The 24,376-nt window shown below is 47.3% G+C and overlaps 1 protein-coding gene across 1 annotated transcript in view; it reads right to left on the reverse strand.

Annotated features, from left to right (window-relative positions):
- SORCS3 (sortilin related VPS10 domain containing receptor 3) overlaps nt 1-24,376 on the reverse strand; it is a 481,074-nt gene that overhangs the window by 58,752 nt on the left and 397,946 nt on the right. The window contains exon 14 of the mRNA XM_073354429.2: nt 20,650-20,757. Coding sequence (XP_073210530.2) covers nt 20,650-20,757 — 108 coding nt within the window. The remainder of the gene's footprint in view (nt 1-20,649; nt 20,758-24,376) is intronic.

Raw genomic sequence — 24,376 nt, forward strand, 5'->3', positions numbered from 1 at the left:
TGAATGTCACTCCGTTTAGTGAGCCAGGTGGTATAAAGCGGCCTAGTCCCATTGACTCCAACAAAGCAATGCTGATTTAGATCAGCTGAGGGTCTGGCCCAGGGTGTCTATTTAATCGAATTGTAGCTCCCCCCCCCTCCCCCAGGAGCTTACCTTGGTTCCTGGGTCTCTGTGTGCTAGGAACTCAGGGAGAGGCATGCTGCCCCTAGGAGGAAGGGGGACCAAGGGCAGGCTCAGAGGCTGCTAGGTAACGAAGTGGGGGAGAGAGGGGAGTCATTATTTCGAGTGATAGGGCCCCAGAGCTCAGGGGCGTGACAGCCAGGCGCCTGGATGGCCACCAGTGTGCCTGTTCAGAGGAGGAGCAGTGTCGGAGAGAAAGGAGGGGGTTGGAGTCAAGTGATTGACAAGCAAAAGCCCGAGAGCACCGTGAGAGGGCAAAAGCTATTTTGAAAGGCTTGGGAGCCAGTCACTGAAAGAGCAGGGCCATAAGCGCTGACTGGATGGGCTCGAGGAAGGGGATGGGAAGAAGAGGGGTGGAGGTGGGGCCTTGGAGGAAGGGGTGGAGCAGGAGCAGGGGTGGAGCCGGGGCACGAAAAGGCGGGGTGGGGGCAGGGCCTGGGGCGGAGTGGGGGTTGAGCACCCCCAGGCGGAAATTAGAAGCTGGCAGCTGGGAGGGCTTGCTGTGGGTGAGTCCGAGGCCTGCATGCAGGGTCTCCATGAGAACTGGCTTCTGGGAACATGGTAGCAATATCCCTAAACTTCTTCCTTTCCCTCTTCCAGGCAACTCCCAGTTTAGAGAGTTTTGCTGGGAAAACGCCGTACCCAGGCAGGCTGAGTTAGTCTTTCAGCTCCCTTGATAAAATCAGTTACCACAAGGCAGGTACTGCTCGTGCGGCTAGTTCAGGGCTGCCCACCTGCTGCGATTGTATCTGAGCTCTGTAGGAGGAGATCAGGAGTTAGGATTTTCAGGATAGTTATAATCTGCACCTGATCCCTGCATCCCTTTATGGTGAGGGAAATCTTGGGAACAGAAGCAGCCTGATTCCTGTATGAAGAGGACACCTGCCAACTGTGATTGCCAGCTGCTATGTAGTTGCTGAGGAGTCTGGATTCATCTCTGAACCTGTGGATCATTTGTGGAGTGGTGAATGCACCATATTTTAGTTAGACCATCAGGGAAACTGTCTGGAGTCCCCCTATTCCTTGAACTGTGTCCTCAAGCCAGGGAATAAGGGTTTGGTGATTTTATTACCTGCTGCCTATTTAACCCGTAGAGGGACTTACCATCTTATCTAACATGCACATCTTTGGGGCCAGATTGAACCCAGGCAGCCAAGTTGCTTATTGCTGCTACAGGAGATACAGTGTCACAGGTCCTCAAGGGCCACCGCCAACCAACAGGACCACACATTTTTCTCTTGCTATATCAGGTCACGTGACTGGAGAAGGTCATGGGTATTATCAGCATGGGCACTGGTGACCCTGAAATTCGTGTTTTACCTTGTTCTGTTCTATTTGTTTCCCGTTTAATACAATTACTCTGTTGACTATATTGTGTGTTTGTGTTATTTCTTGGGAGTTGCCAACTATCTGGCACATAAGTGGGGGTTGCCCTGTGCTTAGAATTTTCCTTCCAAGCTGCCCTGGAAGGAGCAAGGGAGGGGGAGACACCACCAAATAAATTCATATGGGAAGAAAATAAGGGAAGTTACATTACACCCTGTTGAGCTAGAGGTGGTTTCCAGATGAATCCAGGCCTGTCCATCACAACCTGTAAGGAGACTAGCATTAAAGGAGTTAGCCGGGTCAACAGGATGCTACAACATCATCAACAGAGAAATAAACATTTTCTTGAACCCAACAGACAACACGGCTAGAGAAACCAAGAAATAGCGACTGACCAGGACAGGGGCGTAAGAGTCGTCTCAAGATGAGCCACCAGGGTCTCCCTCTGCACTAACATTAGCGGACTATACAGCAGGGAAAGCAGAAAGCTGCATTGACCTTTCATCAGCAACAAAACTCACCAGAGCCACTTGCTTTTTGAACAAAAAGAAAAACATTGAAATGCTTGCATGGTAATGACAATTAATGGGAAAAACAAGGTTTCCTAAGTGGAAGGGAATATATTAGCATTCCAAAAGCACGAAGTGTTAGCTACTCTTTAATTAAATGATTTCAAAGAAGATCTTTGTATATAATTGCTGTAATTTAGATGGAAACAATACTATGCTAAATGCAATTAGAGCAATATGAACTGTAAGGGATGTTTCCCTCTGTGCTGCTGACATGGTTCTGGGTCACCTGATTCTTATAAGAAGTGTTTTGGATTTTTTTTAATAAAAAATTTCTTAATGCTGATAAGCTATCATGATCCAGCCTTCGGTGCTAAGAGCTGCAAGCAGGCAAGCAAAGCTGTTGTATCTCCACTCTGGATATACAGTCACCAATAATCTGCCCCACCAAGATACCTATAGCCCTTTTCTGATGTACAAACTCATCAACCCAGTGAAGGCTGCATTTCTAGATACACGTGGTCCTGCCTCAGCATGGGGGAATGGACTAGGTGACCTCTCGAAGTCCCATCCAGCCCTACATTTCTGTGATTCATTTGAAGGTAGAGGGCATGGACTTTTTAAGAGTAATTAAGGAAAAGGAATGGTAGGAGACTATTAAAAGAATATATTCCCAAGGGAAGTGGAGAAAGCCCCATCCAAGTTGGACGTGTGAAAGTAAGCTCAAGAGAACATTGTAGGGAACAGACCCTGCTCTGACAGGGGATGCAGGGGGTGACCACCCCTACCAGGTACTCTAGCGTGTGAGGTTCTGTAGTGGGGTCATAAAATAGCTCAATTTGGGATCAGAAAGGCTAAGCGTTTATTTTAAAGTATGGTTATGGCCAGTAAAGCAACCATGGTACTGGGACAGCATTTAACGATGCTGTGGTACGTAATGGGTTACCATGTACCTGTCTATCATGTGGCTGATCTAAGTGGGGTTATGAAAGGAAGGTAATCAGAGGTGAATGGGAGGTTATCATTAGGGAAGGGGCATGTCCTCTCCTCTCCCAGTTGTCTGACACTGGAAAGGTCCCAGTCATTGGAGTTGACTTGTTATTGTTCTGAGTTTGTATTTTTTGAAATAAAGCTAGGCCTCAGGAAAGGGATATGAAAAGACGTAGCTGGGGGGTTATTTTTCTGTCTCCAGCGTGGGCGTCTGTACACTGACATGCCTCAGGGCATGTCTACACTACAAACTTAAGTCAACCTCTATTAGGTCGAATTACAGCCACAGCAGTTACTACAGTGGCTCATGTCCACGCTACCCCTCTTTCTGTCACTGGTGCACATCCTCACCAAGAGCGCTTCTAGCAACTTACGAGGAGCAGTGTGGGGGGCTGAAAGCCCAGGCTCTCAGCTCCACACGCAGCTCCCTGCTGGGAGCCCAGCTGCCCCGCACCCCCAGCTCTCGGCTCCCTGCTGCCCCCCTGGGTTCCTGGTGGGGAGCTTCACTGCCGGAGTCTTGGTGGCTGCCAGGTTCCCAGTGAAGAGCCTGGAGCCTGGGTGGTAGGCCAGCTCGAAGCCGGGAGCTGGGAGCATGGGCAGCAGCCCAGCTCAGAGCAGGAAGCCAGGACCCTGCAGGGCATCCCAGCTGGGAGCGGGGATCCCGGGCCGCAGCCCAGATGGGAGCCAGGAGCCCAGGCAGCAGCCCAGCTGGGAGTGAGGAGCTGGGAGTCTGAGCGGCAGCCTGGCTCAGAGCAGGGAGCAGGGAGCCAGGAGCCTGGGTGGAGTGGGGAGCTGGGAACAGCTGGGCTGTAGCTGGAGCCCCTATCCCCTTTCCCCCTTTCCCGGGATGACAGCCTTAGCTGTGCGCCTGGCCTGGAAGCCTACCAACCTTTGTTCTCAATTTCATGGCTCCAGCAGGGAGCTGTGAAATTGACAAGAATGACAACCAACAGCCAATGTAAGTAATGCAGTGTCTACCTGGACATAAGCCCCATGCCTCTCGAGGGCATGCAGTTATTATGTTGGTGTAGCAGGGCACTTACATTTGTGGGAGTAAGGCTGTGGTAGACACTGATATAATTAGGTTGACGTAAGATACCTTATGTCGACCTAACAGACCAGACCTGAGTTACCTGTACCTTTCCATTCAGCATAGCAGCTCCATGAGTGTGGACTTGTCTACACTACAGGGGAAATTTGATCTCAGCTACGCAATTTGACTTACATGAATAGCATAACTCAAATCGATGTAGCTTAGATCTACTTACCGTGGGGTCCACACTATGTGATGTCAATGGGATACGCTCTCCCATTGACTCCCCTTACTCTTTTCGATCAGGTGGAGTACAGGAGTCGACGGGAGAGCGATCGGCAGTCAGTTTAGTGGGTCTTCACTAGACCCGCTAAATTGACCACCGATGCATCGATTGCCGCTTGTCGATCGCCCAGTAAGCGTAGACAAGCCCTGAGTCTGTCTTGTATCTGGTTACTTTACTAACTAATTTAGGGAATTCCCCCCCCCCCAAATATTGCTAACTGTCTGGAAGCAATACAGATAAAGCAGAACAAGGTGAACTCTTAATTCTGTCTCACACAACGTCAGTAACATTGTCAATCAGGATGTAACTGCAGCACCTTAACTGCTAGCTGTGTTGGAAGAAGATGAAAGATGAGCGCTTGGTTTTCAAGAGCCTACTTTGGAAAGTCAATACGAAAAGCCATCTTTAGATTTCCCATCTGAGCAGGTCTTATCTGGATGTCATTGCGAAGCAATAAATATGGGAGGGCAGATGGCATTGAGACAGAGACACTTTTCTGACTAAGTACACTTTAACAAGTATTTTCCATTCTGGGCCATAAAACGATAATTTACTGTCCATAGACATGACAGATTTAATTTTCATTCCTCAAAGTAAACAGTTAAAATTCGTGTGAATTCCCAGCGAACACAAGAGCGTTGATTCAACCACCTTCATTCTCAGCTCTCAATTAAGCCATTGCTAAGGAACCACAAATCCCATCCCAATCCCTTCAGTTACAAAAATTAGGTTATGCTTTTATTGCAGGGCTGAATATCATTAATTTGCAAGCAAATTATTAGAAACCCAGAAAACAGTTCTGAAACGCCTGCAGATTTACGATGAAGTCATTTCGGAAAAGGTCAGTGGCAACACTGCTATAATTAAATCTTTCATTAATTTTTTAAATACACAACAACTTACAAATGCAGTATAAATTGACCAGACGACCTTGCTGGAAATTATTACAGCACTCTTTCATGTTGTACAATAATCTAGCTGTCCAAAGATTGCATTTCCTCTCCTTCCTTGTTTTAATTGACGATGGAATTTCATGTTTGTTGCGTAGCAATATTTAGTAGTGGTGGGTCGGGATGGCTTGGGGGTTATGAAACACCAACTTTTTGCCCTCCATCGCTTCAAAACCCACTCCAGCTTGGTAAGTGAGAAAAAGTTCTAACATTGTCACAGCCAATGAGTTCCCTAGACAAAAGGTCTTAGTGGTAACAGTCTGGGTCCATTGCTGCTGGTGGCTGGGGATGACACTAGATAGGAAGGACTCTGAGTTACAACAGAGTGTTCTTTCCCAGGTGTCTGGCTGGTGGGTCTTGCTCACATGCTCAGGATCTAACTGATTGCCATATTTGGGGTCAGGAAGGAATTTTCCTCCAGGTCAGATTAGCAGAGATGCTGGGGGGGCAGAGGGGTTCACCTTTCTCTGCAGCATGGGACATGGGTCACTTGCAGGTTTAAACTAGTGTAAATAGCAAATTCTCTGCAACTTGAAGCCTTTAAACCATGGTTTGAGGACCTCAGTAACTCAGCCAGAGGTTAGGGGTTTATGACAGGAGTGGGTGGGTGACGTTTTGTGGCCTGCAATGTGCAGAAGGTCGGATCATGATAGCTCCTTCTGACCTTTAAGTCTATGAGTTTAAGAAAAGCCAATGGCTAACGAGGCATGGAAATGCAAGTGCCTCCTCAGTCCTAAATCAAGCCCCTTTATATCATGTTTGAAATAACCTGACAATATACCGGGCAAACATGCGGGGCTGCTGTCTGTATTTGGTTGGACCTGTTCTCTGGATATATAAAGGCCTTTGATCTCCAGAGTTGCCCATCTAACTCGTAATGGAAGCTAGAGCACTGGGGCATTTGCAATGCATCATATTGTTGACTGAGTCTTACAAACCCCTCATTGATAATACAAGATTTGACGGAGCCTGAAGATGTCAAGCGGAAAGTGAGCACTAAGAACATCGCGCAGAGACCCTGATCTCACAGAGACAGCAAGCATCTTCATTCGTTCCGCAAATATTAGTACTTTCCTTCAATTGCTAACATCAAGGTTGGTGAGATAACAATTTGGCTCACTTTGTTTCTTGTACAGGCCACAACACAATCCCCTTTGAAGTTAGATATTGTCAGAATTCGGCCCAATACAATATATGGTTTATTTACAAAATACTTTAAAGTTTATTTTTCTTCTATAAATACATTAACTAATTCATTAAAATCCTAGCAATCTAGCCCCTTTGTAATGTACCCTGTGGCGTGACACTCCATATTCTTCATAGAAATATTTCAGAGTAACAGCCGTGTTAGTCTGTATTCGCAAAAAGAAAAGGAGTACTTGTGGCACCTTAGAGACTAACCAATTTATTTGAGCATGAGCTTTCGTGAGCTACAGCTCACTTCATCCAATGAATACAGCTCACTTGATCCGGATGAAGTGAGCTGTAGCTCACGAAAGCTCATGCTCAAATAAATTGGTTAGTCTCTAAGGTGCCACAAGTACTCCTTTTCTTTTTTCATAGAAATATTGTTATTATATGAATATGGCCTAACTAAGATATAGATTTATGCAAGATGGGTCTTGTAAGGTACCAGTGGAAAGGATATAATTTACTAAATGTGATTATCCAATTTGTATGCATGTATCCTTTCTGTATCTAAAGTTAGGAATATGGACTATGTAACAATTACAACTGGGTGTATATTTGGGAGACACCCACCAGACAACCGGCCATCACACCCTTGATGGGCCATTAGGAAGAAACAATAAGACTTTAAAGATACTAATCTCTCTCCTTCCTGAGAGGCATCCTGGGACATAGCTATGACACCACCAGGTCAGGTGGTCCTGTCACCTGGTACTAAGCACCATCTTGGACTTCTAGTAATTTTCCACTAAAAGGAGGGGGAGGTCAAGACTGGGAAACAAATGATTCCTGCCTTATGTAAATCTTAAAGGCTGGGCAGTAAGGCAAACAGGACTCTCCTCCATTGCCTACCCAAGAAGAAAGACTGCTGAAAGTACCCGGAGGGACAAAGGAACTAACCTGAGGGAAAAGGCAGGAGTGAGTCCAGACTGAGACAGGGGTCCAGTCTCTAAGAAGAAATAACTGGAACTCTAAGCTACAGAAACTCTGCAACTTGCCTAAAATAACATTAAGTGTGATAAATTACTTCTTGAAACCAGTCTCTTTAAGATCTTAAACTTAGTATGCGTGTTTTGTTTTATTTGCTCGTAATCTGCTTTGTTCTCTTTGCTATCCCTTATAATCACTTAAAATCTGCCTTTTATAGTTAATACATTTGTTTTGTTTATTATTAAATCCAGTTTGTGCAATTTATGACTGGCAAGAAGTTGTGCATATCTCTCTTCACATTGAGGGAGAGGGAAAATTTTTATGAGCTTGCACTGTGTAGATCTTTCTATACAGTGCAAGACAGTATTGTTTTGTGTTTATTCCCCAAAGGGGGTATGCACGTAAGTGCTGGGTGAATCCTCTCACATAGAGCTGACTTCAGTCTGTGTTTGCAGCTGGGTGTGGCCCTACCTGTGTGTGTGTGTGTGTGTGTGTGTGTGTATGTACTGCAAGAGGCCAGAGAGCCTAATTCAGCAAAACAGGGAGAGGGAATCCAGGCTGGTGGAGTAGGTGGGCTCAGTGAAATCCCAGAAAATCAGGTGGCATCCCAGAAAGGGGGTCCAACCCGTCACTTACTCAAGCAATGTGAATGTGTCCACACAACACTGAGACATTTATCGATAGGGGAACCTATTTTACATTCAGGTTCCAAAGGTGGAAACATGATTATAAACAGTGAATATTAAATAAATAAATTAAATAAATGAACGATGGATGAGTGACTCCATCTTAATTTGTAGGATAGCGTTCACAACGCCTTGGGCATGTCTCTGAAGCAAATGCCTCCTACAACTTGGGTGGCCTAGCCACTGGTATTTAATGGAAGGGTCAGAGAACTATTGCAGCTTTGAAGAAAAACCTAGGGGCATGTGGACACATTCTCCCCTATTAGCAAAGAGTGGGGAGTATTCTATGTCCGTCGATCAAAATTCCAGAAGCATGGGATGTAAAATCCACTGTAATTGTGTGATCAACTCAAATTTGCTATAAAATAATTACAATGTTCACTTCTGCAGCATCGATTTCAAAGTTCTTCCTGAGAGTTAATTAAGCACTGCAGCATCCCTGTGAGTTAGACAAGTATTATCGTTTCCATTTCCAAGATGGGTGAAATGAGGCAGAGAGGGGAAGGGGTGTGGTCAATGCTACCAAGGAGTCAGTAGCTCTGCACACATTGGAACCAAGCAGTAAAAGTGTCTCCCAGTCCTGTCTTCTAACCACTATACTGCTGGTTCCAGCCCTTTCACTAAAGATGTCTCTGTAGCATAGTCTCAACAGAAATATATGTGGATCCCCACCAGCTATGGAAGGAGGTAGGAGATCCTCTGTAATGCGCAGATAGACTTAATAGATTTTAAGGCCAGAAGAGACCATTTGGTCACTTAGTCTGACCTCCTGCATAGCACAGGCCAGAGAATTTCACCCAGTTACCCCTGCAAATAGCCCAATGACTTCCGAGCAAATATTTCAAAACACCAACAACTGCACCCAGAATGCAGTGTGTGTTCATGCTACAAAAATCTGGACCTGGTGTGCCTAAAATGGCTGCAGCAAAGGGGCACTGGCTCCCGAACGCAGGCTTAGCATTTAGGGCTCCGCACATATAAGCAATGGTGGAACAATTACAAACTGAGCCAGTGGGGTGAGCGGTTATTAATGAAGAGCCAGAGCCGAGCCGTTCCCCATGAATTAAACATAAATTATGACTTTGAAGACAAGCTAATGGGCTGTGTAACCTTCTGATTATTTTTTATTAGGGTTTAGATGGAATTGGGGTGAAAGGAGGTCACTGGTTACACAGAAACTGGATGGAATGAGAGTGAGACAAAGAACCAGAACCTAATTGAGAGAGACACAGACCAGCAATTAGGGAGAGTGGAAGAGGAGCCCGAGTGATATTATCTAATGATTGGCAAGATGATGCACGCAGCGAGAGACTGGAAAGGAAGTATAAAAGATGAAAGATGACAGTTTAAAGGAGGGCAATCACCGATGAAAAACATTCTATAATTTTTCTCCAAACAATAAATAGGGTCTTTAAAAGCCACTTTGAAGCTTTTAATTCAGTTCATTTCACCTGACCGCTGGGTCAGAAACGGCTGCTTCGGGGCAACTGGATGACATAAGTCAAAGCTGCCTGCACTTCTCTCTGTGGGTGGGAAAAGATGAGATGAAATGGCAATCCTTTTTGGAAAGGGGGAGACAAGATCTGGAAGGGGTGAGAAGACAGAAACCTTTTATTACCCAATCAAACATATGGTCCATTCAGAAAGGAATGGGGCCAAATCCTCTGCTGGACTAGATCAGCACAGCTCCATCAGGTTCAATAAAGCTATCCCGATTTACCCCTGCTGTGGATCTGGCCCGTGGTGTCAAGAACAGTCTGACAACCTGAACCCCATTTTTATGATTGTCGCCGAGCTCTGACCTTGTCCCCATGGTCCCGTGCTTCCAAGCGGTGCAGAAGTAAGGATGGCCTGGTATGGTGTTGCCACCCTTACTTCTGCGCTGCTGCCTGCAGAGCTGGGCCCTCAGTCAGCCGCCGCCGCTCTCTGGCTTCCCAGCTCTGAAGGCAGCAATGCAGAAGTAAGGGTGGCATGGTATGGTATTGCCACCTTTACTTCTGCGCTGCTGGTAGCGAGGCGCTGCCTTCAGAACTGGGCGTCTGGACAGCAGCCGCCGCCCTCTGGCCACCCAGCTCTGAAGGCTGAATTGGATTACCCTGTAAGGTATTTACCATCCTGATTTTACAGAGGTGATTCTTTTACTTTTTCTTTAATTACAATTCTTCTTTTAAGAACCTGATTGCTTTTTCATTGTTCTTAAGATCCAACGGTTTGGGTCTGTGTTCACCTATGCAAATTGGTGAGGATTTTTTTATCAAGCCTTCCCCAGGAAAGGGGGTGTAGGGCTTGGGGGGATTTGGGGGGGAAAGACGTTTCCAAGTAGGCTCTTTCCCTGTCATATTTTTAGACGCTTGGTGATGGCAGCAATAAGGTCCAGGGACAAAAGGTAAAATAGTTTGTACCTTGGGGAAGTTTTAACCTAAGCTGGTAAAAATAAGCCTAGGGGGTTTTTCATGCAGGTCCCCACATCTGTACCCTAGAGTTCAGAGTGGGGAAGGAACCTTGACAACTGGTCTTCCCCGTGAAATCTGTACAGTATAGGGTAAAAGCTCACAAAAGGCCAGATTTCATGGTCCATGATGTGCTTTTCATGGCTGTGAATTTGGTAGGCCCTATGTATAGTAAAGTCAGGCACTGATATTGGCTGGGGCCTTTAGGATCTGCCATCTACAAACAACAAGATGGCTTCCTTATCGGCAAGCTCCATAGACAGCGCTTGACCAAATGTTCTTGGAGGGGGACGCCACTACCGCAATAGGTCAGAAGTGGGGTATGGAGGTGATGGAGTGAGAGGGGAAGTCCCACCATCCAATGCCGTAGACTTTCCGTGATGATAGAGAAGATCCAAGCACCCAACGCTGTCAGTATATCCCCTTTCACCCGTGCTATGGTCTCTTTAAAAAATGGCCACACATTTACTTATCCATTCAATGGGCATGTTCTTTACAGTGTTGCGATGAGAGTGAAACCCCTGCCAATTAGACAGTGAGATGCGATCCTCAAGTTAGCAAGCGACGCCAAGTGCAATTAGCGAGTAATCTGCAGAACACAAAGACAAAGTGGCTCTACGGCTCGAGCTGGATTTATGAATTAGTCGCACGGCTCCACATGCGAAAGGGGACGGGGGGGGACAAAAAAATTAAGCGATATCAAAATAAGAGTTTACTGAACAACAAATCCAGGCTTTTGAAACTTACGAAATTTATTTCCGATGTTTCCAAACCACTTTACATGACAACTGCCTCAAAAGAGATCCCAGACACATGAAAGGGAGCCTGAGAAACGGGGAGTGTGAATTTTTAATGCTGGTTTTCATAAGCGCTTTCTTTCTTTTCTCCTTTGTGGTGCTCATGAAAGGCAACTGGCCTGACAGCTTAGGGGACTTGAGTCTTCATTCTTCCCCAGACCAGGTACTGCATATACAGCAGCGGCGGGAGTTTCCCCACACCACACCACGACTGGGTCTGCAGGCACTGTCCACCGGGGAAAGCAGCGCAACTCAATCTCTTTAGCCCACTCTTCCCTTATTGTCGCTTCAGAGACGCCTGCCAGTGTGTGCCATCTCTTGTGGGGGAAGGCACTGGTCTGAAACCCCTCCACTATGCATCTCACACAGGCCAGCGAACAGGTATAAATTATTATTCTTATTATTTGTACTGTGGTAGCACCTCGGGGCTCCTATCTGGGATTAGGCCCTCTTCGTGCTACGTCCTGTGCAACAAAAAGACGGAGCCTGCCGCGGAGGGCTTGGGTACTGCCAGTGAGCGCTGCTGGACAATGGACCAACTGTCAGCTGGCATGCACAGGGTGAACCTGTGCCCTGCAAAACGCTGCTGAGCATACTCCTCAGAGGGGCTAGAACTCCACAAACGCTCAGCTGAGAGTTCAGGGCATACCGCACTCAGCGCTGCACAGGGACAGGCCCTGCGGACGCAGACAGGCTGCTGCTGTGGAAGCTGGTGGCCAGACCCACCCACTGGGGGGAAGTGAAATCATCCTCCTGACAACATTCCAGTTCCTTTGCTCAGGGCTTTTCTTTAGCCACTTGGAAACAATGACTGAGAACAACACAACTTAGAACTGTCTTCTCCACCCCTGGGCCTTGCCCTAGCTCCTCTTCACGAGGACTTCACAGCCCTTCTCCGCTCAGGCCCCTTCCTTCTCAGGCCTTCTTGCTTGAGAGGTGCAGCAAGCTCCCCTTCCCTAGACCTCCCCCATCTGAGTCTGTGCCTAAAGTGGCAGGAAGACAAGTGACTAAATACTAGACTAGGACTCTGGTAGACCTCGGTTCTATTCCCTGCTCAGCCAGGGGGTGACCTTAGGCAAATCATTTCACTGCTTTGTGCCTCAGTTTTCCCACCTGTAAAATGGGGCTCATGCGCTTGACCTCCTTTGTGAAGTGTTTTGAGAGCTGCTGATGACGAATGCTGTAGAAAAGGTAGGGATTATTATATATGATTTTCCTGTAGGCCACATGACTAGGAATGAACACATGACCTCAACTACAGCTCCCACCTTTAAAGGGCCAGAACAGGTGCACTGGGACATGCTGCAAGGCCCAGTGCCCTCTGTTAGGGGGTTGTCAAGTTCTCTAGGAACTCCTGTAGGCTCGCACACACGCTCTTTCCTTCTCTCCTTTCCTGAGACGCAATAAATAAATGCTTTATGGCATGAGACTCACCTGATTGGCCTATTCAAATGACCTAGAAGGGCAACATGCACCACTGGCATAATCAATGCAATGCTCTTTCAGTCCAACCAGCTGAATTCATGCAGCAAGCCACAGGTTTAACAATTATACAGCTGCTGGAGAAGAAAACAGATGGGGGTAGGATACTGGTTACATTAATGACCACTAGTAATATTTGTGGTTATTGAAAGCTAAGAAAATGACACAGCCAATCAAATGTCATGGTTCCAGGTATAGGCTGATCGGGAACAGGGATAGACCAGGAATCCCTATACGCACACCCATTTTCTAGCATGGCATAAAATTGACTATCAGTATTAGCGGGATGCTCATTTTCCATGGAAGCATCCAGTACAGGCTATTTCCAGAGATGGTTTGAACCCAGATCAGATGAGCCAATGGCTTGGCTCACTATGATAAAGGCTAATATCTCAAAAAAATCTTTGCTTCCCAAACTCAATATTCTTATTTTCAGTCTTTGTTCTCCAGCCAAGTTACATAATCTTGATGCAGGATTTTTCGTTTGTTGGTTTGTTTCCCTTTCTTTCGTTCAAAGATGACTTCTCTGTTTTCCCACGACTCATTTTGATTCCACATCAGCTAGCTGAAGAGGAGTCCATATAGCAATACATTTTAAGTTAAAGACCTTTGCTTCTCTCCTCTTGAAGGCTTCCACTGTATTTTCCATTATGCCCTCAAAGCAGTCCACAGTTGCTGCTGCAGTTTTCACAGTTTCATAACCGCAGGATTGTGCAGTGAATCAGAAGGACAGAGGTCATAATACTGCCGGTAAAACCCACTTTAGAAACTAGTCCACCACCAATAATAAAGCCAGTTGCATTTCAAACAGATAATGCAGTTGTAAAGCAGACTCCAAGTAAGATAGGAAGGAAAACTTCATGGCAGGATAAAACTAGTCTAAGGGGAAAAAAACCCAGAGCCGTTTCTGGATAACACCACTAGACAAGTTGGATAAAACAGGGGTTTGAGACAATCCAACAATCTCTACAGTGCATTCTCCCCCCAGAATAATGACATTTTTATGAGACTTGAGAGCTTATGGCAATCTGCCTACTGGATGAGCTCTACACCCCCCCGAAAGCAATGGATGGGAGTAATAGCAGAGCTCAGAGTTCCCTAAGCCCGCAAGCCCCCCCCACACACACATTTCCCCTTCACTAAGTTGTATGCTGGAAACTGCCAATCCCATTTGGCCTTCTACAGATCTAGGGTAGACGTCTAGAACCAGGGCTCCTTTCCCCTGGATTCCCTCTCCCTTTTCATTGCTCTCCTCAGCTTACTAGCAGCAGTGGCTGAATATCTTCGTAAGAGACAGATGAGGTGGGGGAGGGAATATCTTTTATTGGTCCAAAGGCTGTTGGTGAGAGTGGTCCCATAAAAGACAGTACCTCACCCACCTGGTCTCGAATGCCCTGGGACCAACATGGTTACAACACCACTGCCTACGTCTTCATAAAAGGCTTTTTCAGGAAGTTTGGCCCAGATCCTCAAAGGTATTTAGGCTCCTAACCTCCACTGCAATCAGGGCTGGAGCTCAAGCTCTCAAGCCCACCCGACCTACTAGGGCCTGAGATGTTCTGCTATTTTTAGCATGCTAGCTTGAGTCCCTCCAGCACAGGTCTGATTACCTGGCTCCCAGCTGCAATGCAGACAGACCTTTGCGGGTATTTCAGTCTCCATCTCCCACTGAGATCCCATTTCCCAATCAGCAACAAGAGGGCCAATTAGTGCCAGCTGTGCTGGATTTGGGGCTCTGGATTCTTGTCCACTAGGAAGCGACCAAGAGCAGCAACCCCTTTCACATGGCCCACGGGGCAGGAACTGTTCAGTGTCACCTCAGGGCTTTCAGCCACCGGTGCTGGGTTCAAGTCTGGAACGAGAGATAGCAGACACCAATAGCTCCAACCCCACAAGCCATCCAATACTCCGTGAACGGTCTCTTTATAGGCTTGATCTTCACCCAGGCCGCCATCATACCTTACCACTGTCCGCCGCTATCTACTCTCCCCCCATGACACCCTGTGAGGTGCTACTGAGATTTTAACCCGGGGTTCCTGCATAACATGCCTGTGTCACCCCAGATTTTCCATGTGTGCATGGAAAAAAAGATGATGGCATGGGATCTGTCCATTGGCTTTCCCATGTAAACAGAGCTGCCTTCTGATATCTGTAACTAAGCAGGGAGGGAGCAGCGACGTACTTGCTGGAAAGATTGGTACTTAATGCTCCTACAAAGCGTGCTGAAGTCCAGCGTAGTGGCATCTAAAAGCTGCAGTTTCAATGGGAGGCTCGTGTAGGGGAAGGTTTGCAGAACTCTTAGCCCAAGAAGTGAACGAGCAGCAATGACAGTCATAATGCTAACAAGAAAAAAAACCCTTCTCTGGTCTCGTGTGTGACCACTGTAGATTGGAATCACTTTGGGAAAGGGACAGCCTTTCCTTTTGTGGAAATTTAAGCACAGCAGGGTAAGGGAGGCAGTCCAGTCCAGTGGATAGGGACCTGGCTTAGAACTCAGAAGATGTGGGTTCTACGCCCAGGTATGTGATCTTCAGCAAGTCACTTTATCACTCAGAGCCTCAGTTTCCCCATCTGGCTTGTCAATACAAAATTTTTGTCCTGCTATAACTACAGATTAGAAATCGATACAACCCTCTAGTGGAGACTCAGAGTAGCATGAAAGGGCTTATACTGGTATAGTTTATTCCCATATTGTTATATCAGTATAACTGTGCACACTGGGGCTTTTACTGGTTTAAATATATTGCCATAAAAATCACAACCCCAAGGAAATAATTAAATCAGTATAAAATCCGTGTATAGACTCGGCTTTATGTTGTAAATTCTTTGGGGGCAAGGACTGTCTCCTCACGTGTATGAATTTAACACTGAGCACAAAGCTCCCAACTCTGAGGAGCCCTCAGGGCACTACAGTAATACAAATAAATAATAATAGTCAGCATAAAAACAAGTAATAAATTATGAATTCCCCCAGGAAATTAGCCGTGGCGCCATGCAATCTGGTGCATGTCAATGGCAACAGGGTTACTTTTCTGAAGTCCCAGGCACTGGCTGTGATTTCTGGCAGGAACGTTCTAGCAGTTTCCAGGAAGGGGCAGGGGACTCCAGAAAACCAGCTCAACCCTTGTTTTGGTTTCATGGCATTTGAATACTGGGCCCATGGGAGCCCCTCCAGCATACCACTGCCCCTGCCTGGCAGCCTCAGATTCCCCAGCAGCCCTACGCACCACTGAGGAATGGAAGCTCCCCGTCCTGCAAGCTGTTCTTTGTTGGAGGATCCCTGAAATCCATGGAAGTGCTGCATGGCCACACAGGTCCGACCTGCTTGCAGCAGGTTGCAGGATTGAGCCCTAAAATGGCTCAGATCACAGCCAACAGAGTTAAAGACTCACGAAGGCATTTAGTTCTTCTGACTCGGGGTCCCCATAAGCCCAGAATGACCCGACTTTGCCCTTATGGATCAGTTCTCTACAATTCCTCTTCAGCGAAATACTTAGCAAAGCTGCATGAGAACCATTTTCTAGATAGGTTATAAATGAGTTCTTTTACCATTCAGCACCTGTGAAAGTGTGGGTAGGAGTCTCTATACACATTTCTGGCAAGCAAGGGGCAAAATTTCTTTTACAGCTTTTATAAACTCCTATGAACATTATTATACTGGCCTCAATAATTAAAAAAAAATGCCTATGAAGATTTCAAAAGGAAAACAAACCAATTCTCAGTAAAGCTGGCATTGAATGGCCAGCAGCACTGGCTTCCTACATTCTCCATGGAAATACTGGAAGGATAAATAATAATACTCTTAGATTTGAAAAGCATGTTTCATCTCAAAGGAAACCACACTGTACCTGGGCCACATCCTTGGCTAGTGTAAACTGGTTTAGCTCCATTGACTACAGTGGAGATACCGATGTACTGATTTACACAAGTGAAGGATCTGGCTGTCCATTTGGGTCTGAGTGAATGCAATGGCTTCACCCACTACTGTATTTGGAAAACAGCAGATGCATAACAACAGTGCACAATATAACAATGCAGAGAAACCACTATATTGACCAGGACCCATTGAGGAAAATGTGGTAACCAGAATTGGTTACCCAGAGTGAACAGCTAAGGATCCAGCTCTTCATTCAGAGCTGCCTACATACCGCCGACCCCCAAAATGACATTTACACCATTTTCATGAAATGTTAAGTATTTACCCACATTACTTCTTATTGTGTTTTGCTCTTTTCAGGTAGTATTTGCACATGACAAACGAGCACACACACACACGCTCCACAAAAGCCGGTTTCCCTGCAAAGATGGCAAACTGTCCCATTGATCAAAATATCAAATTCTCATGGAAACTCACAAAACTCACAGTTATTGCCTATGAAGCAAAAAAAAAGAAAAAAAGAAAAAAAAAAGGAGAGTTTTGCGAGGGTGCATCCTTGTTGCCAGTTGGAACATCACTATCTGATAGACAAACTACGAGACACCATCACCAACAATGTAGTTCAGAGATTGAGCGATTATAAAGCTAGACGTGACCATCGTGATAAGCTAAACTGACCTCCTGTGTAACACAAGCCATAGGACTTCCCTGCATTTACTCCTGTTGGAACGAGAAAAACATGCAACCTTGACTTAAAATAAGAAGGAAGCTAAGTGCATTGCTCTCTCTCAAATGTGAAGTAGCCCTACCAGAATAAAGTTTCATGGATAGGCTCTTCTGGGCCAGATTCTGAAGCTGGGTTATGACTCTTTGCCCCAGCTAAGTGGCCTAAAGCAGCCATCATCCAACTGCACATGCCTAGAAGAGAATGCCACTTGTGTAGGAGAACACTTTGCTGGTGCAACTGCACTGCAGCTCGGCCTGGTGCCCTTCCCAGCACAGGGGACATGTGGTCTGGCACACAGAGAATCAAGCCCCTTATTGAATACCCTGGACTAGATCTCCTGCAGTGAGTTCCCTTTGGCACAGGAGAATTGAAGGAAGGGCTGTCAGGGAGTCAGTGACATCTCCTGATTCTCACGCTGCCAAGGCCCCAGCCCTGACACACCCCATATGCCAAGCCAGGAGGTGTGGTTGGCATAGAAGCTGGCTCCACTGACTTTCTGCCAGCTGAGAGATTCAGCCCCCTCCCTGGGAATTCTCAGCTTGGCAGCTAAATTCTCAGCTAATTCTCAGCTTGGCAGATTCCAGTCCCTTGGGTAAGAAATTGATAGGCTCTATGTACTAGAGACCTCTAATACCTTGGGACCCGTACGGCTACAACACCACTGCATAGGCTCTCCGTCCAGTACTCTCCCTACAGTACGGTTATTACGCTCGGCGTAAGATTGCTGTATCTGCATTATTTTTGGAGGAGACACCATGGTGAATCACAAAATCCAATTCCAACGAAATCACATTCCAACTCCCAAAGCCCTTATCCGATTCCAAACTTCTCAAGAAATGGGTGGCTTTCCTGTCTCGTATTCCACTCCAGATTGACGATTAATAGCAACGCTACCAGTGAGCTACACCCACCCCTTCCTGAAATACAAGATTGAAGGAATGATGGAGATTAGAGCAAAAGATAGTGGGCCCGATCCGCCTCCCTCTTGGAATGGGCGTAAATCCGGAGTAACCCCACTGCTCAGGGTGCAGTCACACTGGTGTCAAAGGGGCCAGCGACAGCAGAATCAGACCCCTTACAAAGTGAAATTGAGAGCAGCAGTAACAGCCAGAGCCGCAGGAGGCTTCTGTGTTTGCAATGAAGTGTTACTGCAGCATAATCTCCTTCCTGTTGTGATTAATGGAGGGCACTTACTCACATCACAGGAACACTCCTGAAGCAGCACTACACAGCTGTATCACACGGTAAGTGCAGAGTGTGTGGATAGTACACTGTTAACTGTACAGCTCTCTGGGAACCTGATCTCTTACCCAGAGCCAGACTTTCCTCTTGCGGCACCCGGCCCCTGGAGGAAGAGTAGATAATGAAGTGGTCACTGGAAGCCACTACCTCTGTGTCTATGGGCAATTGCAACCCACTGGTGAGTCCACTTCCTGGACACTACAGTGCTATAAGCGATGGTCACATAAACACCACCCTATACCGGAAACCTACTGACCGCTATACTTACCTACATGCCTCCAGCTTTCACCCAGACCACACCACACACCACACCACACAATCCATTGTATACAGCCAAGCTCTAAGACACAACCGCATTTGCTCCGATCCCTCAGACAGAGAGAAACACCTACAGGATCTCTATCAGGCATTCTGAAAACTGCAATACCGACCTGGGGAAGTGAAGAAACAGACTGACAGAGCCAGAAGGGTACCGAGAAGTCACCTACGACAAGACAGGCCCAACAAAGAAAGTAACAGAATGACACTAGCCGTCACCTTCAGCCCCCAACTAAAACCTCTCCAGCGCATCCTCAAGGATCTACAATCTATCTTGAAAGACAACCCCTCACTCTCACAGACCTTGGGAGACAGGCCAATCCTCGCTTACAGACAGTCCCCAAACCTGAAGCAAATACTCACCAGCAACTACACACCACACAACAAAAACACCAACCCAGGGACCAAACCCTGCTACAAGCCCTGGTGCCAACTGTGCCCACATATCTATTCAAGGGACACCATCACAGGGCCTAATCACATCAGCCACACTATCAGAGGCTCTTTCACCTGCACATCTACTAATGTGATATATACCATCATGTGCCAGCAATGCCCCTCTGCCATGTACACTGGCCAAACCGGACAGTCTCTAGGCAAAAGAATAAATGGACACAAATCTGATGTCAGAAATCATAACATTCAAAAACCAGTAGGAGAACACTTCAACCTCTCTGGTCTCTCAGTAACAGACCTCAAAGTGACAATTCTTCAACAAAAAAACTTCAGAAACAGACTCCAACATGAAGCTGCAGAACTGGAATTAATTTGCAAACTAGATACCATCAGATTAGGCCTGAATAAAGACTGGGAGTGGTTGCGTCATTACAAAACCTAAACTTAATTTGCTCAATACTAATTTTTCCCTACTGTTACTCACACCTTCTTGTCAACTGTCTATAAAGGGCCACTCTCTTACCATTTCAAAAGTGATTTCTCCTCCCTTGGTATCCTGCTGTTAATTGATTTATCTCGTTAGACTGACCTAACACTTGGTAAAGCAATCCACATCCTTTCATGTATTTATACCTACTGCTATATCTTTTACTTCATACATCTGATGAAGTGGGTTCTAGTCCACGAAAGCTTATGCCCAAATAAGTGTGTTAGTCTCTAGGGTGCCACAAGTACTCCTCGGGTTTTTTTTTTTTGCTGATACAGACTAACACGGCGACCACTGAAACCTGCCCCTGGTGAGTGTGTTTCAAGCCACCAGCTGTGCCAATCCAGAAGATATAAGTGGTTACAGCAAGCAGGTATCAAGGATTGGCTCTTTAGCTCAAGCTGTAGCAAAGCCTACATTTAGTTCTGGGGGTCCACGGTTCAATCCCCAGTGTGTCAGTCAAGAGGGTGCCTATTGCTTAGTTCTAAACACCTGCAGCTTATTGCAACATTCTACAGCTTGTTTATTCTCTCGCCGACGTTGGACAGACGGTCTAATAGTCCCTTCTGACCTTAAAATCTACAAATAGTCCAAAAGCTCTGTAAATCCTAAAAGGTACCTGAGAGAACTGTCTCCTGGATCAGAGCTTCTAGGCGGCCCTCCAGCCTCTACAGAGTAACGTATTCACACACAGTGGAGCAGGTCTGACGGTTACACCTGGCAGAGGGCTGAAGTGACTGACATACACATATAGCGCCGTACGCTTGATCTCAACACAGCTCGTTTGGGACTTACGTCATTAGCTGTGTCTCTATGCCTGGCTCCACAAGGGACCCATCCACAAAAAGCGGTGTCGATGTGAAGGCATATTTACTCCAGGATCTTCCTTCATCAAAACTCACCCTGGAATTGAAACAGACAAAATAAATAAATGTAAACGCATGGCTCTGGAACAATTACCTAGGCAATTAAACAACTTCTAAGGCTTGCGAGCCACAGCTGCTGGATTTGTAAACAAGCGTCAATCTTTGCCATCTCCTCATATTATTAATTAATGTTCTCAGAGTGCTCTGAAGTAGCAAAGCAGCAAGTATTATTATCAAAGTCATTAAGGGCCTGTGTTAGGGTTGTCAACCCTCCAGAAGTGTCCTGGAGCCGCCAGGAATTAAATATTAATCTTTAATTAAAGTTTATGTCTTGTGAGGACACATCCAGGAATACATCCAACTAACATTGGCAACCCAAGTCTGTGTTTGCTATGTCAATCAACAGGTCAGATGCAAGACAGCAGGCGGTATTGCTAACACCTAAGACAGGACATGTAGTCCCTCAGTTCGTGTCTATGTTCAAGACATTAATTTCAGCAGAGGAAACTACACAGCCTCAAATATGGTGCAGTGCTTAGGGGGACTTGGAGTCAGGAGAGCTGGGTTCTTTCACCAGCTCTGCCACAGACCCATGGTGAATCACAGCCTTTCTGTGCCTCAGTTTCCCCCTCAATAAAATGAGGCTCTGAATACTTATCCCTCTCACAGGGCCTTTTGGGAATTTAATTCATTAATATTAGCAATGTGCTTTGAGATGAGCAGAATAAGTGGGCTAAACGCTGAACAAAATTCTCTGCTACATCCTCTCAACTCCACTCACGTCAATGGGGCTGCATGGGAGTACCTGAGAGCAGAATCTGACCTTTATCCACTAGAAAATGGAATGTGCCTAACTAATTTCAACCAACAGCCAGCATGGACAGCAATCACATTCAGTCACTGCTGCCGTGGGACGCAACACGTCCGTGGCTCTGTAGCCTATATCAAATTGCGTGAGCCATGGAGTGGCATGGAGTAGTGTGGAGATGTTCAGCTTACAAACAGTTCAGGAAACCAGACAGTTTTCCGTTGCTCCTGGAGTCTTTACACAACCGTTCCAGGAGGCTTTCTGCTTGGAGAGTTACCCCAGAATCCTGTCTGCAAAGAACAACAAACAGGGGAAACCAAGGGCTTACTGGCCCCTGAATGATGAGGTCCCATTCCAACTGGGTCATTTCAGCACTCGTGCTCTGTAATTGCGGCAGGTGCCTGAGCTGTGAAAGCTGATAGATAACCCCCTTTGGCAGGACAGGTGATTAACGATTTGTATTCCAGTCACTCCTCGGAGCCCAGTCACAGGCCGGGATCCCATCATGGTAGGTGCTGTGCAGCTGCATCGACAAGCAGGTGGACTTCACTCAGGCCTCCCCTTCTTACATGTAAGCCCAGGGCTGGGGAATCCCACCACATCCCAAATCCCTGCCCTGAAGATGGCACGTTGGGCCTGATCCAAAGCCAATGGGTCTTTCCATTGATTCCAAAAGGCTGGGGGTGAGACCGACAGGCCCCCACCCTCAGGAACCATAGCCTCACAGTACACAGAGCTCCCAACTTGAGCGCCTCAGCTCCCCCCCCCCTTCCAACGTACAGTGGAACCACACTGGTCCCAAGGAAACCAGGACCCTGTGCAAACATGGAGGAATGGACTGGATTTACCCCCATGAGGCGTACTACTGAGATCTTCCCCTTAGCGCAGTGGCCTCCAAACTGTGGGGTGCAGCCCCATAGGGGAATGCGGAGGAATGTTCAGGGGGTGCGTGGTGGACCCAGGACAGCCTCCACAGGGGGCAAGGAGGGAGCAGCACCCAGCCCTGCTCCACCCCCAGCTCTACTCTGGTCCCTCCCGCAGCCACGGCCCCAGTCCCACCCCCAGGTGCAGCTCCCGGCTGGGGCTTCACTCCTGGCCCCGGCCCCAGACCTGGCCCCAGCCTCAGCCCCTGGCCCCAGCTCCTTTCTCGGCCCCAGCCCCAGCTCTGCCCTCAGCTATGGCCCCAGCCTCAGACTCCTTATCCCTCTCCGGGGGGGGGGGGGGGGGCAGAGGCACGGCCAGGAGTAAGGGAGGCATGACCCTGAAAAGTTTGGGGACCATTGCCTTAGCGCTACCGATTCTGTTTTGTGTACAGCTGCCATTTTGTGTGGTTGGCACAGGAGAAAGCGCTGCAGACCAAAGAGAAAATGTTGTGGGAGAATTACATGCAAAGAGCTTATCCTTCGAAATCTATTTATTTAAAAGGTATGTATCTCCCCATACCCCTGTGCATTTGTATGCTGTTCAGTCTGCATGCTTATCTAACTAGCATTTCAATTTCGGGGGAACAGCAGGCCTCATTAAAGTTCTCTCAGCTTTTCAATTATCAAACCCTCTTTTCTCCGGGATGAAACTTATTGTACTCTGTCCCAGCTTGAGAACTAACAGATTTCCATGTATTCTTTAATCAAGATGGCTCTTTTCTTGCAGCAGGTGCCTATTGAGACAAGACGATGCAAGTTCAAAAGCCCCTAAAGGTATAATTTGGAAGGACCGGTGTGAGTTTATCAGCAACAACCCTAAATAACTATGCAATAGATTGGGCCAGATGTTCACAGGCAGTTGCACGAACCAAACGTCAATATGGAAATGCTTGTGGGGGGAATTTTCAAAGGCAGAAAGGGCATTTTGGCAGGCAGACCCTCTGGATCCCCAGCGTGTGCCCCAAACTCCTTTGATGAATCTGTGCACAAAGCAAATGTTTGCCCACGCGCACAGCCATAGGAAGGCAGGACTGGAAGGGACTTCCTGAGTCATCAAGTCCTGTCCCCTGCTATGGCATATCATCCAGTTCAGGCAGGATGATACACACTCCATCTTAAAATTAGTGAGGTTGTTTCCACCACTCTTCCTGGTGGGAGGCTGTTCCAGAACCTCACTCCTCCTACGGTTAGAAACCTTCTTCTAATTTCCAGCCGAAATTTATTCATGGCCGGTTCATCCCCATTTGTTCTTGTGCCAGCATTGTCCTTTAGTCTCCACAGCTCTTCTCCCAGTAGCCTAGGGCCAGAATCTGATCGCGTCTCTCTCACTGAGTAGCACCTCCCTCAGCAAGTCAAAAGGAGCGTTCGTGGAGTTAGGTGCCGTTCAGCTTGAGGGTTACGCTGTCTAGGAAGGGGTTAACAGATTTATAAGGGGTTAACAAATTACTAGCAGAAGCATAGGCATGGGAACTTGGGGTGAGGGGAAGCGCTGAAGCACCCCCAGGTTTTACGTAGGGCTCCGCTCCTGGCCCCCCCCACGTGGGGTCCTGGCTGTTGGCCCAGCTCCTGGGGTCCTGGCTGTCGGCCCCACACCCGCTGCCGGGGTCCCCACTGCCATCCCAGCACCCGGGACTCCACTCCTGGCCCTGCACCCCAAACCTGGCCCCGCCCCTAGCCTCAGCCCCGGCCCCGGCTCTGTTCCTGGCCCCAGACCTGCCCCCAGCTGTGGCCCCAGCCTTGGCCCCTTACCCCTGTCTGGGTCACCCCCTCCCGGAGACACGGCCCTGCTCCCAGCCCCAGCTCGGGGGCGGAGGTGCAGACAGGAGTAAGGGGGCTGGCTTTCAGCACCCCCTCTATTAAAAGTGTTCCAGCACCACTGAGCAGAAGTTTCATAAAGAGCCAGCCACTAAGTATAGATTGTCATT

Source organism: Lepidochelys kempii, chromosome 7 (genome assembly GCF_965140285.1).
Source record: "Lepidochelys kempii isolate rLepKem1 chromosome 7, rLepKem1.hap1, whole genome shotgun sequence".
NCBI classification, from domain to species: domain Eukaryota; kingdom Metazoa; phylum Chordata; order Testudines; family Cheloniidae; genus Lepidochelys; species Lepidochelys kempii.